This window comes from Lynx rufus, unplaced genomic scaffold, assembly GCF_022079265.1.
Source record: "Lynx rufus isolate CCGP_SWC_20201006 ecotype Redwood Valley unplaced genomic scaffold, mLynRuf1.p SCAF_5, whole genome shotgun sequence".
In the NCBI taxonomy this organism is placed as follows: Eukaryota; Metazoa; Chordata; class Mammalia; order Carnivora; family Felidae; genus Lynx; species Lynx rufus.
In genome coordinates, this window is record NW_025814867.1 from 89714170 (window position 1) to 89730548 (window position 16379).

The following is a 16379-nucleotide window of genomic DNA, read 5'->3' on the forward strand; positions in this document are numbered from 1 at the left end:
TAAAAATAGTCATCTGTTATTTCTTTGGATTTTCTAGGAAGTTCAGCTTAGCTGGGCAAGGCTTAGCGAATCTCAGCTGAGTTAATGGAGTGTCTGTGGTCAGTTGCTGACATGGTTGTGGGCTGCCTGGTCATCCTGTTGCCATCAGCAGTATGCACAGAAGACACCAACAGCCTTTGCCTTGCACCCAAACCAGTTATCAGGAAGGCAAATCTGTTTCCAGAATAGGAAGAAGATACTGTCTTCCTCCCGCAGGCCAGTACAAATAATGGAAACTGATGACGTGTGAGACCAGAGCTTGTCTGCATGGAAGGAGTAGTGCTGCGGGACAATACTCACATTAATCAAGCCAAACATCCTAGAAGAGATGAGCTTTTTGTGGGATTCTGAGGACAGTAGGCTGAGATTTAGCAAATGAGTAAAGGCTTGGCTGTTAAGGGCATGTTGAAGAGGCTGAACAAGAAAGGGTAGGGAAGAGCAAAGCAAGGGCTGTGGGAAGTCTGCCAGGCCAGAGTGGAGGGTTGCACTGGGAGGTCGGCAAGCAGACTGTCTGGGCCCAGCTGGGGATAGTCATAAAACTTAGACTGTCCCAGCTGGAAGGGACTTCAGAAGTTATCCAGCCGACTCATCGTTTAATAATGGGGGAAACTGAGGTCTCAGGGTCACAGACTTGCTCACGGCCACCCAAAGACAAGTAGCAGAGCCCAGATTGGAACCCTCATCGCTGTCTTTTAATCAGATTCTCTTCCATTCCTTGTTTCTCTCAAGTGCACGAGAACTTAGGGAATCCGGGAAGTTGCGCTGGGGTTCACATCCACACAGCCCTTGTCCCATGCCCCTCCCCAAAGTCCATCCTCTTCATTCCTTTGGGAAGCTGTTGCCCTGCCTTGGCTTTGTCCCCGGCTGGGGAGTATGTGCCAGGTCCACCAGGGGCCCCATCCCCTCCAGCTTTTCTCATGTTGGCAGAAATCAGACCTAGACCCAAGAACAGAATGCCTTTCAAAGAGGGAGACCCGATGGCTGGGATGCAGGGGGGTGGGTGACGTGACAGCTCCTATCTATCCCTGCTCATGCTGCGGAATAGGTGTGGCTAGATGGGTTCTGCCTCCCCTTCCTTAGCTCTTATCTCCTGAACTAAAAGAGGAAGTGTCAAAAAGTTCCAAATTTCAGGGGCGCCTGGGTGGCGCAGTCGGTAAAGCGTCCGACTTCAGCCAGGTCACGATCTCGCGGTCCGTGAGTTCGAGCCCCGCGTCAGGCTCTGGGCTGATGGCTCAGAGCCTGGAGCCTGTTTCCGATTCTGTGTCTCCCTCTCTCTCTGCCCCTCCCCCGTTCATGCTCTGTCTCTCTCTGTCCCAAAAATAAATAAAAAGCGTTGAAAAAAAATAAAAAAAAAAAAAAAAAAAAAAAGTTCCAAATTTCAGCTGAAATTTTTGAAAGATTGAGACTTGCCAGGAAATTAGTTCTTTAAACTAATTTTGCCTATAAAATCCATTCCAGGCAAGGGTGATTCAGAGTGGGACAGGGTCCAGAGTGGGCTTCTTATTCAGGGTTTGGGAGGTTGGCAAAAAGAGTTTTGCTAGTTTGTGAAAGGTGCAGCCTATGAGGTCATAGCCCCATACCTGCTGTGGCAGCAGCTGGGCTGGGCATAAGGCCTCATCCTCAGCCCCAGGCCTGACTTTATAACTGAGTATGTAGATGCAGACACCAAAGATGGCTTCAAGAGGCTGTTTGGCTGGTTATATTATCTGGTGTGTGGGTCCCAGGCCACAGGCCTTTCTGACCTTTGTAGACTCTGAACGAACACATGACTTTCTTAAAGGCCTCACAGAGATTTAAGTTTATGGCTGCAGAAATGGTGACCCCCAGGTCACCCCAAGGGATGAACCACTTAGTGGGGCAGCCATGGTATCCCACGTTTACCTCAGTCTGCCCCTCAGACTTCTCCAGGTGCTTCAGGGTGAGGCCTGTGGACAGGTCTAGCAATAGGCTACCTGTGCTCCCTTCTTAAGGGCGGGTAATGGAAAACAACAGAAGCCCTTACCAGCTTCCCCATGGGAGACAGAGCTTACTCCAGCTCCGGGGACTGGGAACCCCACCATATAAAGCCTCTGAAAGGTATGGCTGGGCTAAAGCATAGCCATCTGGTCAGGGTCTACTCCTGATTTTTGCATCCGGGCTGTGTTGTGCCTGTGGCAAGAAGAAACTCAGCTGAGGCAATGTTGGAAAGTGCTACTGGGAAAACACGGTCCTTGGCCATCCTGTCCTGCTGCTCCTCACTAACGTTGGGCCCCACACCCTGCGCTTGAAAGAAAAGTGGGGGAAAGAACGGCCTAATACTGACCAGCAGCCTGGCCGAAGTGGGGTGCCAGGGGGCTGGGCCTCACCCACAAATGACCTCTCATGTTTACGCTACAGGTTGATCCAAAGCCCCATGAGCCCTTCTGTGCTGAGTGCTCAGGATGTTCTGAGGGCCTCTTAGCCTTCCCAGGGCCAGGTACTAAGGAGGCACCTGATTGCTATTTGTTGGGCAAAGGAACACCCTTGAGCCTTCAAACTGTTTGGACAGGAGGCCCCCAGAACCTTGAATCTGGGCCCCCTGAGAGCCTGAGCATCAAGGAAGGTGACCAGGAGGGGACCCCAATAGATGAGAGGAGAGTTGGAGGACAGCACAGATCAACCGATCCTTGTTTCAAATGGGTCTTCATGCCTGGGAGTGAGCAGCACCCCCCGTTTCCCCTGCATATCATCTGCCACGCCACAGGCCTCCCGAGTCTGATCAGGACCTGGCCCTCCACTGGGAGGGAGGCCAGGCAAAGCGAGGTAGATACCCGCATACATCAACAGAGCTGAATGAACACATGCTCAGATGTCTGTGCACGTGGGGATGACTGTGTTTATACACCTGTTCCCGGACACAGACCTGCAGGTGCAGGTGTCCACCAGGTAAGATCCCATGTATGTGTGTATCCATGCGTGTGGTTGATATGTACATACACACAGAGACATGAGTAGACTTGTACTGACAAGCACTGGGGCAGAGTGGGAAGGTTACAGATCCTGGATTCAGGTAGACACAGGTGTCCATCCCTTTTTCTGCTATTTTTAGGCAAATTATTTAATCTTTCTAAGCCTTATTGTTATTTTTTAAAATAAAAATACAATAAAATAAAATAAAATAAAATAAAATAAAATAAAATAAAATAAAAACCTAATCGGTGAGATAGATTATGTAAGGAACCTGTCACAGAACTTGGCACTCATCTGTGGTGGGATCTGAGGCACACGTCGGACCATGAAGTGCTAATAAGATGGCCATGCAGGGGGCATGAGTGGGAGACCATGGGAGTCCCAGCACTGCCTCATATAAACTCCTGAGCCTCCTTTCCTTACCTTTCAAATAGGCATACTAGTGCTCCATACCTCACTGGGATGCTATAGGCACAAGAAGATAATGGTTGTGAATGAAAGCTGGAGGTCACTATATAAAATGGGAGGTTATCACCTTGAAGAGTCACCCTTGGCTCTCAGTCCTGCTTACCCCCACCCTCGCCCCTTGCCCCCACCCCGCCTGAGCAACGTTGGCTGGTCAGAGCTCAGAACCGCCAGCAGATGGCAGCCTTGTGGGGTTGGAGAGCTGATGGGCTCCAAGTCCCTGCAGCACCCAAGCATGGTACAGCCCCTCCCTGAGCAGAGGAGCCTCAACTTAAAGGGATGCTAAAGTTCAAAAAACATTTTTTTAAATTTTTTTTTATGTTATTTATTTCTGAGACTGAGAGAGACAGAGCATGAGTGGGGGTGGGCAGAGAGAGAGGGGACATAGCATCTGAAGCAGGCTCCAGGCTCTGAGCTGTCAGCACAGAGCCCGACGCGGGGCTCGAACTCACAAACTGTGAGATCATGACCTGAGCCGAAGTTGGTCACTCAACTGACTGAGCCACCCAGGCACCCCTCAAAAAAACTTTTTTTACGTTTATTTATTTTTGAGAGAGACAGAACGTGAGCAGGGGAGGGACAAAGAGAGAGGGAGACACAGAATCTAAAGCAGGATCCAGGCTCTGAGCTGTCAGCATAGAGCCTGAGGCAGGGCTCGAACTCACACGAACTGTGAGATCGTGACCTGAGCCAACAGCAGAAACTTAACCAACTGAGCCACCCAGGCACCCCACTAAAGTTTTCATTGTGGGTTGAGGAATCCAGAGCTCTCCCTACCGGAAGGAAGGAGAGAAAGGGCCATCCACACAGGAAGACACCTGTTCGGTTTTTAATTCAGAAAGTTCTGATCTGAGGGCATTGGCTGATGCGTGGGGATTGGAAGGTGTTTTCATTTTGCGAGCAGGAGACGGGAAGTAGCAGCTGGAGGGCGGGGAGGAAGGACACTGCAGAGAGGACATAACCATCTCTGTATTGAGGGAGTGTGAAGTCAGACTCAGGGTCACTGCCCAGGGCTGCACAGTCTAGATCAAGCAGCTCCATCACACCCTAGCAGGTTTAGACTTTAGTTTTCTTTTATTTATTGAGTGATTGTATTATTTTTGTAATATACTTACAGAAAAGTATTCCTACTTCTGGATATCTGTCTAAGCTGTTGTTCAGATTTTTTTTTCCTTTTTATACAAGAGCTGGGGGGAAAAAGGGTGACCAAAGAGGAGAAGGTCCCTGCCCTAAATTTAGGCTTGTGTGGGCATGTGGGGTCACAGCTAAGCCCTTGACTCCCTGTACCCTGGAGCAAGCCAGCCAGCCTTTGGCCAAGTTCCTGCTTACCCTGTCCTCCTCACAGCCCTCGGCTGAGCAGGCCCTTGGCTCAGAGAGCCTCTTGATCTGTATTGATCTCTCGAATTCTTCAGGAACCGGGTTGGCGAATGCAGTTGCCAGGTGTCACTGATGCTACAGAGCAGCCCTACCAGAGCCCCCCTGCGGTGAGTGCCCCCAGGAGGTGCCTGGCCAGGCCCCATGCCACCACCCACCCACCTTTCTCCTGGCCCCTGCAGGCCCAGCCCAGCAGCCCCAGATTATTCGTATCCTCCAGCTGAGGCTGCTGAGCCAAGAGGGAGAGATTGGAAGGGGAATGAGGGAGGGAAAGCAGGGGAGGAGGGGGGGGGGAATTATTATTTTTTTTTTTTGCACACACCCTTATAAGGCTACTGAAGTCATTACCGATGTAACAAACCAAGTAAGCAAGCTAGAGCCTCTCACCAATGTTCCCTTCTATAAACACAGCCTGGCCAGCCCCAACCTCCCCTTCTCCCTCCCCTTTACCCTCCCTCCCTCAGGGATTTGCTCTCCCCTGACGTTTTGTTCTTACCCGGCCCCTTTTCCTCTTGCTACTTTCCTTTTTTCCCTTCACTGGTTGCAGGGGGAGGGAGCCTGCCAGCTGTGAGGGCCTCTGTGGCCGGGGAGCCAGTGCTGATGGTGGTGGCGGTGACCGCTATGGGACCCTGAGGCCCGGCTGGCCAGCAAGAGGGCAGGGTTGGCCGGAGGAGGAAGACAGTGAGGACGTGCGGGGAGTGCTGAAGAGACGCGTGGAGACCCGGCAGCACACAGAGGAGGCCATCCGCCAGCAGGAGGTGGAACAGCTGGACTTCCGTGACCTCCTAGGGAAGAAGGTGAGCACCAAGAGCGTGTCAGAAGAGCACCTAAAGGAGATCCCAGCCGAGCAGATGGATTTCCGCGCCAACCTGCAACGGCAAGTGAAGCCAAAGACTGTGTCAGAGGAAGAGAGGAAGGTGCATAGCCCTCAGCAGGTAGACTTCCGCTCGGTTCTGGCCAAGAAGGGGACTCCTAAGACCCCGGTCCCTGAGAAGGCACCGCTTCCGAAACCCGCCACCCCAGATTTCCGCTCGGTGTTAGGCAGCAAGAAAAAATTACCAGCAGAGAATGGTAGCAACAATGCCGAGGCCTTGAATGCCAAGGCAGCAGAAAGTCCAAAGGCTGTGGGCAATGCCCAGGCTTTAGGGTCCCTGAAACCCTCAGGCAATGCCAAGCCTGCTGAGACCCTAAAACCTCTGGGCAACGTCAAGCCTGCCGAGTCCCCCAAACCCGTGGATAACGCCAAGCTTGCTGAGACGCTGAAACCCTTGAGTAATGCCAAGCCTGCTGAGACCCCAAAACCTGTGAGCAACACCAAGCCTGTCGAGACCCCGAAATCCGTGAGCACCACCAAGCCTGCTGAGACCCCAAAATCCATGGGCAACGCCAAGCCTGCTGAGATCCCGAAATCCGTGGGTAACGCCAAGCCTGCTGAGACTCCGAAATCCATTAGTGCCACCAAGCCTGCTGAGACCCCGAAATCCATGGGCAATGCCAAGCCAGCTGAGACCCCGAAATCCATGGGCAATGCCAAGCCGGCTGAGACCCCGAAATCCGTGGGCAACGCCAAGCCTGCTGAGACCCCGAAATCCGTGGGCAACGCCAAGCCTGCTGAGACCGGAAAAACAGCTGGGAAGGAAGAACTCAAGAAGGAGGTTAAGAATGATGTGAACTGCAAGAGGGGGCATGCAGGAGCCACAGATAATGAAAACAGATCAGAGAGCCATGGGACAGCCCCAACCTTCAAGGAGAAGCTACAAGATGTCCACGTGATGGAGGGCCAGAAGCTGCTACTCCAGTGTCAGGTGTCCTCTGACCCCCCCGCCACCATCACCTGGACGCTGAATGGAAAGACACTCAAGACCACCAAGTTTATCGTCCTCTCCCAAGAAGGTAACAAGGGCGAGGGCTGGGAAGAAGGGGGCTCTGTATCAGGGCCACTGCAGGCTCATGGAGCCTTGGGCCTGTTGACTGCCATTTGCAGCCCAGAGCCTGGGCTGGAATGCCCAGCCTCTGTGCCCCCTCGCTGACAAGACAGGCGCCCTGCTCAGGGCCCTCGGGCACACACTCCGTCTCTGGGCGGTGAGAGGTGGGTGGCTGGTCCTGTGGCACGTGCCCAAGTCCTGGCATCTGTCTGGCAGAGCTGCCTCAGGGCAGCCCCAGCCGTGGCTCTTCAGAGCTGCCCTGGGCCTGAGCTCGTGCCCCACAGCTCTGGTGTGGAGAGGGCTGTGTGCGTGGATGTGACGGGACCCTGGGGCTGGAGCCCACCAGCGGCTCTGAGCTGAGAGCTGCTTTTGCGGCAGCAGTTTGGATTAGGAGAAGGGTGTGCACTGACGGGGTGGCACAGGACTATGGTTTGGGGTCAACAACAACTTAAGACTTGATAACATTGTGGGTTTGAAGGGCTCTGTCGGAGAAGCCAAAAACCCCAAACAGCCCCTACGGCACACACTCCTGGGCGGACAGAGCCACTCGCTTCCTAATTTGGATGAGACTTTTGTTTGCTGGTATTTCACATTCTTGGGTTATGGGGGGGGGGGCACTAAATCCTGACATCTGGGGCCTTTCAGCGTCTGGAATTCTGAGATGGGTCAGTTTATACCTAGAGAAGAGATGGGGGTGAGAGGGACATTTTCCCTGGACCCTCAATTTGGTTTGAAATGTTTCAGCCAAGCATCTCAAGGCTGTAGGGGAGCTCCGAGTCCAGCAGACTTCCCACACCCCACTCTGGTGGCCAGCGCTGGAACAGAGCCCAGCCCGAGCTTGAGGCTGATGCTGGTGGCTCGGGACAGAACAGGGCACAATGCTCCCCAGGAAATAGCATTTTACCCTTAAGAGGTAGAGGGCGGCAGCCAAGCAGAGGCCCAGGTGGACAGGCCCTATGAGTCCTGATCCACTGAGATGTCACAAACAACCCCAACTGCGCTGCTCCCCTTTCTGTCCTCTGACTGCACACCCCTCTCCCCTCCCCCACTGCCCCCTTCATCAGGCTTCTTCCTTCCTCATGAAAGGCGAATGGAGGAGCATTTGAAGAAAGCAGTATCCCTCTCAGCCCACAGTAAAATTTCTCTCTTTATCCTGTAACTCAGTCAGCAAATCTGGAGCAGCTGAGCGTTTTGAATCTAAGTGCTAAAAGAGTAAAGGGGAAGTTGACCAGGAGAGAGAAAGTGTTTTATTTTCTGCTGCTGTGTTGATAGGAGAATGTTTTTATGTGGTTATCTCCAGATTGGCAGGGTCCTTGGGAAGGCATCTCATCCACACACACACACCCCCACCTTGCCTCTGCTAGTCCAGCCTGCCTGTGGTCCACACACAGGTGGGCATGGGGGAATCACCACAGTGAGGTGCGATGTCCAGGGGAGTGGATGTCACAGCTGTCCCTGTCACCCCTGTGGGCCCCTCCCAGTTGGGAAGCCTTTGGTAGAACTGATCTGAAACCCTGACTGGGAACATTTCCCAGGCTACCCTGTGGTGATCTCTCCAGGAAGGATGGAAGGTGGGTAGCCGTCCGCCCTTGGGACATGTGCGGTCACACAGGCCTGCACAACATGAGGCCCATGGCCACACCAGCCTCAGGGAAGCCAGTGTTCAGATAGCTGAGGGCAGTGCCCAAAGGAGACCTGTGTGGAACCTGCAGGGTCCCTAATAGTAGCTTATATACAGCCTTCTCGACTGAGCAGTGTAAGCAGACCTCAGCTCTGGTCTCAGAAACACGCCTGAGCCATTAGACCCTGGCTGCTCGTGTCCAGAGGGTCTTGAGCATGTGGTATCGCCTGTCACTGAGCATTAAAGGGTGTAGAGACCCAGCTACTCCGGTATCACCTCCCATAGAAACCACCTCAAAGGGACAGTTTAGGTCCAAATCAGAGGAAGAAGAAATGATTAAAAGAAGGCCAGCACAAGGAGTGGATAGAGAAGGTCTAAGGGAGGTGGATAGGAAGGGGTTGTAGAGACAGCCCCAAGTCCAACTTTTAAAAATATTCTAAACATTTGTAATTCTCCTTTGAAAACTTAAGAATAGCTTGCACACACTGAACAAACACCATGTGCCAGACACTGCTCTAGGCATCTTACGCTTTTCACTCTTTTAATCCTGCCCTTTTCCAGAAGTGAGGTGTCCTGCCCGAGATTGTGCAACAGGTTAGTGACAGAGCTGGGATTTGAAGGTAGGCAGCTGAGTTCAGGCGCCTAGACCTCCATGCCGTCTTACCTCATAGTTAACTCTTGCTAGGAGTCAGCACACTGGTACAGCTGAGAAACCTTTCATGATGCACTCACCCAGAGCGTTGTCCATCAGGAGAAAATACTAATGGCTATTTACTCCTCGACACTGTCAGTAGTTGTCAAGAGGCTGCAAGACTGGCGGTGCCCTCTAGGCTTGCCAGGTTTCTGGCATTTTCCCTGCAGTGGAGGAAGCAGACCTTGACATGGGCCTGTCTGCCTTGCCACGGTAGGGAGAGTGCCTGGTCTTAAAAATACCATCCCCGTTTTTCGGTCCATCCCTTCTCTAGAGCTTCTCCCTCTACGTCTTCAAGAGCCTGGGTTAGACACAGACCCCAGGAAGAAAGCCTGTCTTCAAGCCTTATCAGTGACCACTTCAGCAGGCCCCACTGCAGGGAGCAGGGCACTCTGGGAGGTGTGAGTGGATCTGTTCTCCATAGATCTGGAAAGAGGGGGCACACACTCACAGTGATAAAACTATTCCAGTCAAGTGCTGAAGTTGAGCTAGTAGGTATAGAAGAAGGAGCTGAGTGCTGGGGCCACAGGAAAGGCTGGTGCTGAATGAGCTGGGCCAGGACCCATGGCAGGCAAAGGAGGGGAGGTATGGGCTTCTCAGGCAGGGGCTCTGGCAGCAGCAAAGGCAGGTCTACTCACAGCATGGGCTCGGCTGGAGAGGAAGGCATGTCCCATGCCATCCTATATCATGCTAAAGAGCTCAATCCTCAAGGCAGTAGGGAGCCATGTAAGAATGTGGAATGAGGAGCAGTGCACACAAAGCTAGGGTAAGGGTTTAGGGGTTTTGATTGACTCCCTACCCAAAAACAAGTAAGGAGCCTACTGAAGAGGTCAGGGAGAAAGGTGGCAAGGCTTGGGCTAATATAATAAGGCAGCCATGGCACAGACAGGAAACAACCAGTTCAAGAAGCAAGGACAGAGTTAATAGATCCTGTTGCCTGGCTTGGGAGCAGGGGGCAGATAAAGAAGAGGAAGGAGTGGAAGACCACTGTGTGCCAGTGTCTGGGTGACTGGGGTCACATTTCTACTGACATTGATGGAAATAAGGAAGCTGGTGGTTTGAGGTGGTCTGGGGGTGAAAGTGGAGAGAGTGGCTAAGGGGGTCTCCCTGTCCTTTGCACCCCACTCTGCATCCTCTCTGCCCCCCACCTCACTGGCTTGGAATCCTTCTTCCTTCACTGCTCTGAATCCTGTGCTGTTGTCATCTAAGATCAAAATTTGCTTCCTCTAGGTCTTGCCAGACCATTGTCACCAGCCTTTGGCCACGAGAGACTTCTCGTGGAGTACGGTCCGCACATACATCTACACCCTACTGCTGTGTTTACAGGTTTCAGGGGGCTTCTCTGAACTCCTGTGGCTTGGATAGGGCTCATAGCCTCCAGGCCCCCTAAAAACAGGGTTTTGTTCCCCCCATTTAGCACCAAGGAGAGAAGAGGTGTGTAACAAGTCGGCTGGCATTGACTGCTAATTCTTGAAGGGACATGTAGAGGCACCCTTCCCCTCCCTGCATCCCCCAGAGCTGCCAGGCAGATGGTGGCCACTTATGGTGGCTGGGCCTGGCCTCCAGACCTGTGGAGGGATGACACCAGGCCCTTTCAGGCCTGCAGCCGTGCTCCTCAGGCTTTGGCCTTGGCTGAGGACTGGGAGGGATGGCCAGTGAGCCAAGGGGAGCTCTACACTGCTCCCGAGAAGTGTTTTCATCTTTATGCCCTGTTTCCTGTCCCCAGGCCAGGCTTCTTTCCCTGGCAAACATGTCTCCTAGGCTAACACGAGAATTTATTTTTGTTGCCGTTGTCAACCGATGATTCGTTTTTAATCACCTTTAATGTGAGATCTTGCAAAGGCTTTTTTAAAAATCTATGTGAATTCATCATACAAAACACTAGGATTTATGCATCCTAGTGCATAAATGCAATATGCAAGGCAATATTGTTATATGCATAATCCATTTGAAGAACTCTGACGTAGGAATTTTTTCCTTTCAGAAACTATCTTATCTTTTTCAATGGTAGGTTTTATTTGACTAAATGTTCATGACTTTCTCTTGCATAGATCCTCCCAGATCACCTGCTACAGCAATGTGCCTTGGTCATCTCAGATGGCAATTTTTTTTTCTTTTTTATTGTGACTGCATTCCAGTCTCAGGAAAAAGATTCATAATAGACACAGTCACTGCCCTCCAAGAATTAGTGTGGGAGACAGACATGTGTTTCAGCAGTGGCCTTGGAAGACATGCTCTGATAAAGAGAAACCCGGGGCACAGAAGAGGTCTGTCTGTGGCTGGGGATGCTTATGGGTGATAGGGAAGGCACTGTCCTCAAGGAGGTGATCTGGAGCTGAGTTGCACTGTCCAGACGTTCTAGGGGACCAGGGTGGGGAGGCACTGCCCACTGAGGGTATCCTCAGAGCACAGCCTCTAGGGCTTTGGGCCACCCCCTCTCACCCTGCACACCCCCTCCCCACCCCGGCCTCCCCTCTCGCCACACACTTGGAGCAAGATGGGAGACCTCAGACTCCATGGCCATGAGGGGCTCTCCCAGGGACAGTTCTAGCTGAGCCATTTATTGGATCCTTGGTTCTGTGGTGACTGCTACCATCCCCCTCACCTCCCTCAAAATTCCCCACCAGGCTGAGGCTTCTGGGGAAAAAAAAAACTCTGGGAAACGGTTTTTCTTCTGGAGGTCAGGAATAAGCTGTCCCACAGGAAATACCAGATTCTTCAATCTGGGCTAGCCGGGCCTCCAGGCCTGCCTGGGGGCCCTCCCCCAGCCCACGCAAGCACAAGCACATGGCCAGGGGTCCAGGCTTTGGGAGGCTTGACGAGCTGCCTGTTCTGCTACTTTCCCTGGTGAGGGGGTGAGGGCTGTGGTCTAACCGCCCCAACTTCTCCTGGTGGTCTCACCAATGTCTTTGCACTTTGTGCCATTTGGGCTTAAGGCTGAAAGCAGTGAGGGGACTGAAGCTGAAGCACAGTCAGGGATCCAAGCAGGATATGTACTGGGAGTGGGGTGTCTGCTCCCAGAGCCTTAGCCTCAGACTGAAGGGAAGTGACAAAAGGGGGTGTGTTTCCTCTAAGCCTCAAATCAGGATGCGAGAGGTCATCTTAGCAGCCCCCTGCCCTCTCGGATGAGTGGAAGGTCCTCTCTAGAGAGGACAGTCACCCTCAATCCCAGATTCCTGTGCCTCACGGTCTCACTCCCATGAAAGTGAGTCCAACCTGAGCCCTTTCTGTTGCAGTTTCTGCAAATTCTGTCTCCTAACTACAGTGAGAAGAGATCCTGATCCCTTGCCCTCCCCTGTGGGAGAATGTAGGGAGGCCTTTCCTGAGAGGTAAGGTCTGTATGAGTAGGAGGGAGGTGGTCCGGAGGACTAAGGTTTCCTTGTTCAGACATAAGCCAGGTGCCAAGAAGCAAAGAGAACTGTTAAATGCCTCTGCCTTCCTTTCTAGCCTTAGTGAGGTTCTCTGAATACCCTTGTATTCATTGCTCTCAAGTCTGTGCCTCTGCCTAATGGGGGTGAGGGTACTTTTTGAGATCAAAGACCCTTTGGGAGCAGTGCCTGTTGACCTCCCTTCTGGCCATGTTGCCCTGCACGTACGCCTGGGATGAACACAGTTCTGTCCACGCAGGGCCGGTGGCTTATACTGAGCAATTGGCAGGGGGAGTGGAGTAGCTGGAGCCAGTGGCTCCAGGCAGCAGGATGCACGTGGCCCTGGCTCTGTCCTCCTCTTTTTTGTAATGACTGCCGCCCTGACAACAGGGCAGCTTTGGGCAGGACGCCATGCTGTTGACTTGTTTGTGTGTCTGAAGGCAGGAACTCCAGTGCGACTGCCCTCCTGCCTGGCCCAGCAGTCCCAGCCCTCAGCTGGCCTCCCCCCACATCCTGAGGGAAATCCCCCAAGGGGGGAGCTCCAGGGAAGTAGCCCGCTCTGGGGTGAGAGAGCTAGGGTGGGCAGGGACCAGACCCCTGATTCCTGTGTGTGCCCAGCCTGGCTTCTCCTTTCCCTAACCAGGCCAGAAGAGGTTGCTGGGGTGGAGAGACTCTACCCCTCTCTGAGGTCACCAAAAGACCTTGCACTGAAGGGAGATGCCCCAAAGTGCCCCTCTCCCAGCCCAGTTGCCCCTCGTTGGCCGTGCTTCTCAGCTCAGATACTATTCCTGAGAAGATAGCTCCAGGGTCCCAGGCTATAGTTCCCTCTTTCTCCCAGCAGACCTTCCCACAGGTCAGTGTTCCTGCTCAACAGGGACCCCTGCCTCTCTCACCCACCTCTTTGTTCAGGACTCCCTTTTCTAAGATTCCCGGAATAAATAATTGCTATATGCTGGGCGGAGCCTCCTCACCTGCCACTGTTCCTAACATGGGTCTATAAACCTGTGCCTGGCTACTACTTATCTCTCTTGGTGACATGCCAGGGTTCAGGTCCAGGGTCCCTCCGCTCCTTCTATTGTATTGGATGCTCTCCAAAAGCTGATATTATTTTGCTCTCTTCTTCTGTGCCTTTCCATTATGTCCCTATAAGAGAGCTTGCTGGAATTTGGGAAGAGGGTACCAGGAGGAAATATACTTAGGGATCAGTTATTTTGGACCTGGCTTATCAGAAAAAACTACCCTGACCTTTGGTAGGGAGAGAGGGTTGGTTCCCACAGGACGTCTGACTTCTGGGCTCCCAGTGGCTATCCATGTGAATAACATTCACCTGCCATGTCCCAGGTCCCAGGGCAGGTATTGGGCTTATATTGGGTCCACTCAGTGGTTCTTCCTCTTCCTTCCTAGGTTCACTGTGCTCTGTCTCCATCGAGAAGGCATTGCCCGAGGACAGAGGCGTATACAAGTGCATAGCCAAGAATGGCGCCGGCCAGGCTGAGTGCTCCTGCCAAGTCACCGTGGATGGTAGGTCGTGCCCACCCATCACTGCCACAAAGTAGTCCCACTTCTCAGCCCTTCCCTGGCCAACCATACCTAAACAGAACTGCATCCAAGACTGCCATCCCTACCCGAGGCATTTGTTTTGCACAAAATGAGCCAGAAAGGAAAATGGCAGCTCTACTTGATGGCCCTATGTGACCTTGCAGCCCTGCCCCTGGCTGAGAGGAAGGGCCGCTCACCTTATTGTCCCTGCCCTGTCCCCAGTCCTGACCCCCAGATGCAGAAGCTTGCTGAGCGGGGAAACCAGGCACTGGGGTGGAGGAGAAAAGACACACCCACAGGAAAATGACTACATAGTATTTTACAAGCTGCAGCAGACAAGTGTCAGTGCTGGCAGGTCAGACCCTTGGTGAGGTGAGGACGGAGTAGAGCGGGGTCCATGTGGGGATACTTCTCTGAGGAGGTGAGTTGGGGCTGCATCTTTGGGTAGAGGGGAGAAGCCCACCTCTGCAAGAAGAGAAAGTAGTTGTAATACAGCAGAGGGAAAGGAAGAAATGTGGGGGCAGAGGGCTGCCTGGTTTGAGTGGAGTTTCATTGTTTTTTAATGTTTATTTATTTTTGAAAAAGAGAGAGAAAGAGAGAGGGCACAAGCGGGGAGGGGCAGAGAGAGAGGGACACACAGAATCCGAAACAGGCACCAGGTTCCAGGCCGTCAGCACAGAGCCCGACATGGGGCTGGAACCCATGAACCGAGAGATCATGACCTGAGCCAAAGTCAGACGCTTAACCTCCTGAGCCACTCCGCGCCCTCTAAGTGGAGTTTCTGAGTGAGGAAAGGGGGAGGCCAAGCTGTGAAGGGTTGAGATTTATCCTAAAGCAGGCTGTGTGTTTGTGACTCTTCTTTCTCTCTTCTTTGTGAAGTTTAGAATTAGAGCCTTAGAAGTAGAACAGACCTTGGGATGATCTAGGCAACCACCCTCATTTTGAAGAGTAGGAAACCAAGGCCATTGAGAAGGAACATGCCCTACATGAGGTTTCCTGGTCTGTTGAGGGCCAAGCTAGAGCCAGAATGCTGTAGTGGGATTCACAATCCAGAGTGCTTTCTTCTTTTTTGATACTTGCCTGGAACTGTCTGAAAAGGTTGTGTGGGGGAAATAATTTCTTGCTCTTGAAATGCCTGGTTAGTAACTCTTAGTGACACGTGAAAAACTGGTGTCCAAATAAGGCAACTCAAAGACCAACTTTGTTGCTCTTCTGACTCCTGAATATGATCACTTGGGGTATAAAGTCCTGACCTGTTTCCCTGCCATTCCACAAGATGTAGAACCTTTGTCCCCATTCTCGGCTTTATAATCTGATTTCCTGATCATAAACACTGAGATCCGTGATATATTAGGAATGGAAGAAAAGAAAGTCTTTTCTTTTTTCTTTTTTTTTAAGAAAAAAGAGCATTGAGGTGGCTCAGTCAGTTAGGTGTCTGACTTTAGCTCAGGTCATGATCTCACAGTTGTGGGTTCGAGCCCCACTTCAGGCTCTGTGCTGACGGCTCAGAGCCTGGAGCCTGCTTCAGGTTCTGTGTCTCCCTCTCTCTCTGCCCCTCCCCTGGTCATGTCTCTGTCTCTCTCTCTCTTTCTCTCAAAAGTAAATAAACATTAAAAAAATTTTTTTTTTAAACTTTAAAAAAATAATAAAAGAAAAAAGAGCGCTGAAAAGTTAAAAAACATATACACACAATGGCAAAACAACTTAAATTGTCAGTAGCCGGCAGTAAAGCTGAAATGGAAGACTATTGTGTGTGTGTCTCCCTGGAGGAGTTCTGTGAATGTATCTGTCACTGGGGCTCTGAGTCCAAGGAGTGGATTTGATGGGTCAGTTCAGAGCCGGGCTTGAAACCCATGTTTTGAGGCTCTGGGTAGAGGGGCTGCTGCCGCCAGGTACTCTGTGGTGTGTGACCTGGGCTGTCACCTGCCCAGGTCACGTTTCCTGCTGCTTTCCCTATAGGTGCTGCAGTTTACAAAAAAAAAAAAAGAAAAAGAAAAAAAAAAGTGTTTCTGGGAACTTGACTCCAAACAGCCCACACTTGAGACCCATGCTAGACCCAACCAATCTAGAAGGAAGCCCCGCCTGCTAATAGCTGCTTTGGGGATCCCTGGATTCTTTGGGTCCTATTTACAGGGCTAGCTGAAGGCGGGACAGCAATTTATTCTCCTTATCTGCGAAATGTCAGCACCTTTTTGAGAAACAGCAAATGTTTTATTTTGAAAACCAAACTTTGTTTTCAAAATAAAAATTTCTTTTTCCCTATAGAATACATTTGGGTTTTTTTTTTTTTTTTTTCTTTTTTAAGGTTTGGGGAATTCATTCAGCAACATATGGGACTTTTTTACCCATAAGTTGGCTTCCTTCTACTAGATTCGCTTGTACTCTTTGCTAATCTTTTTTTTTTTTTTTTAATGTTTTATTCTTGGGAG

General features: G+C 51.7%; 1 protein-coding gene across 2 annotated transcripts in view; it reads left to right on the top strand.

The window, feature by feature from the left end:
* The window catches only part of MYLK (myosin light chain kinase), a 211298-nt gene that overhangs the window by 120420 nt on the left and 74499 nt on the right, over positions 1 to 16379 (top strand). The window contains exons 15-17 of one of the 2 annotated variants that reach the window (XM_047099178.1): positions 4845 to 4916; positions 5354 to 6699; positions 13816 to 13932. In XM_047099178.1, coding sequence (XP_046955134.1) covers positions 4845 to 4916; positions 5354 to 6699; positions 13816 to 13932 — 1535 coding nt within the window. Of the gene's footprint in view, positions 1 to 4844; positions 4917 to 5353; positions 6700 to 13815; positions 13933 to 14293; positions 14372 to 16379 lie in introns of those variants that run through there. The other variant, XM_047099179.1, reaches the window with a different exon arrangement.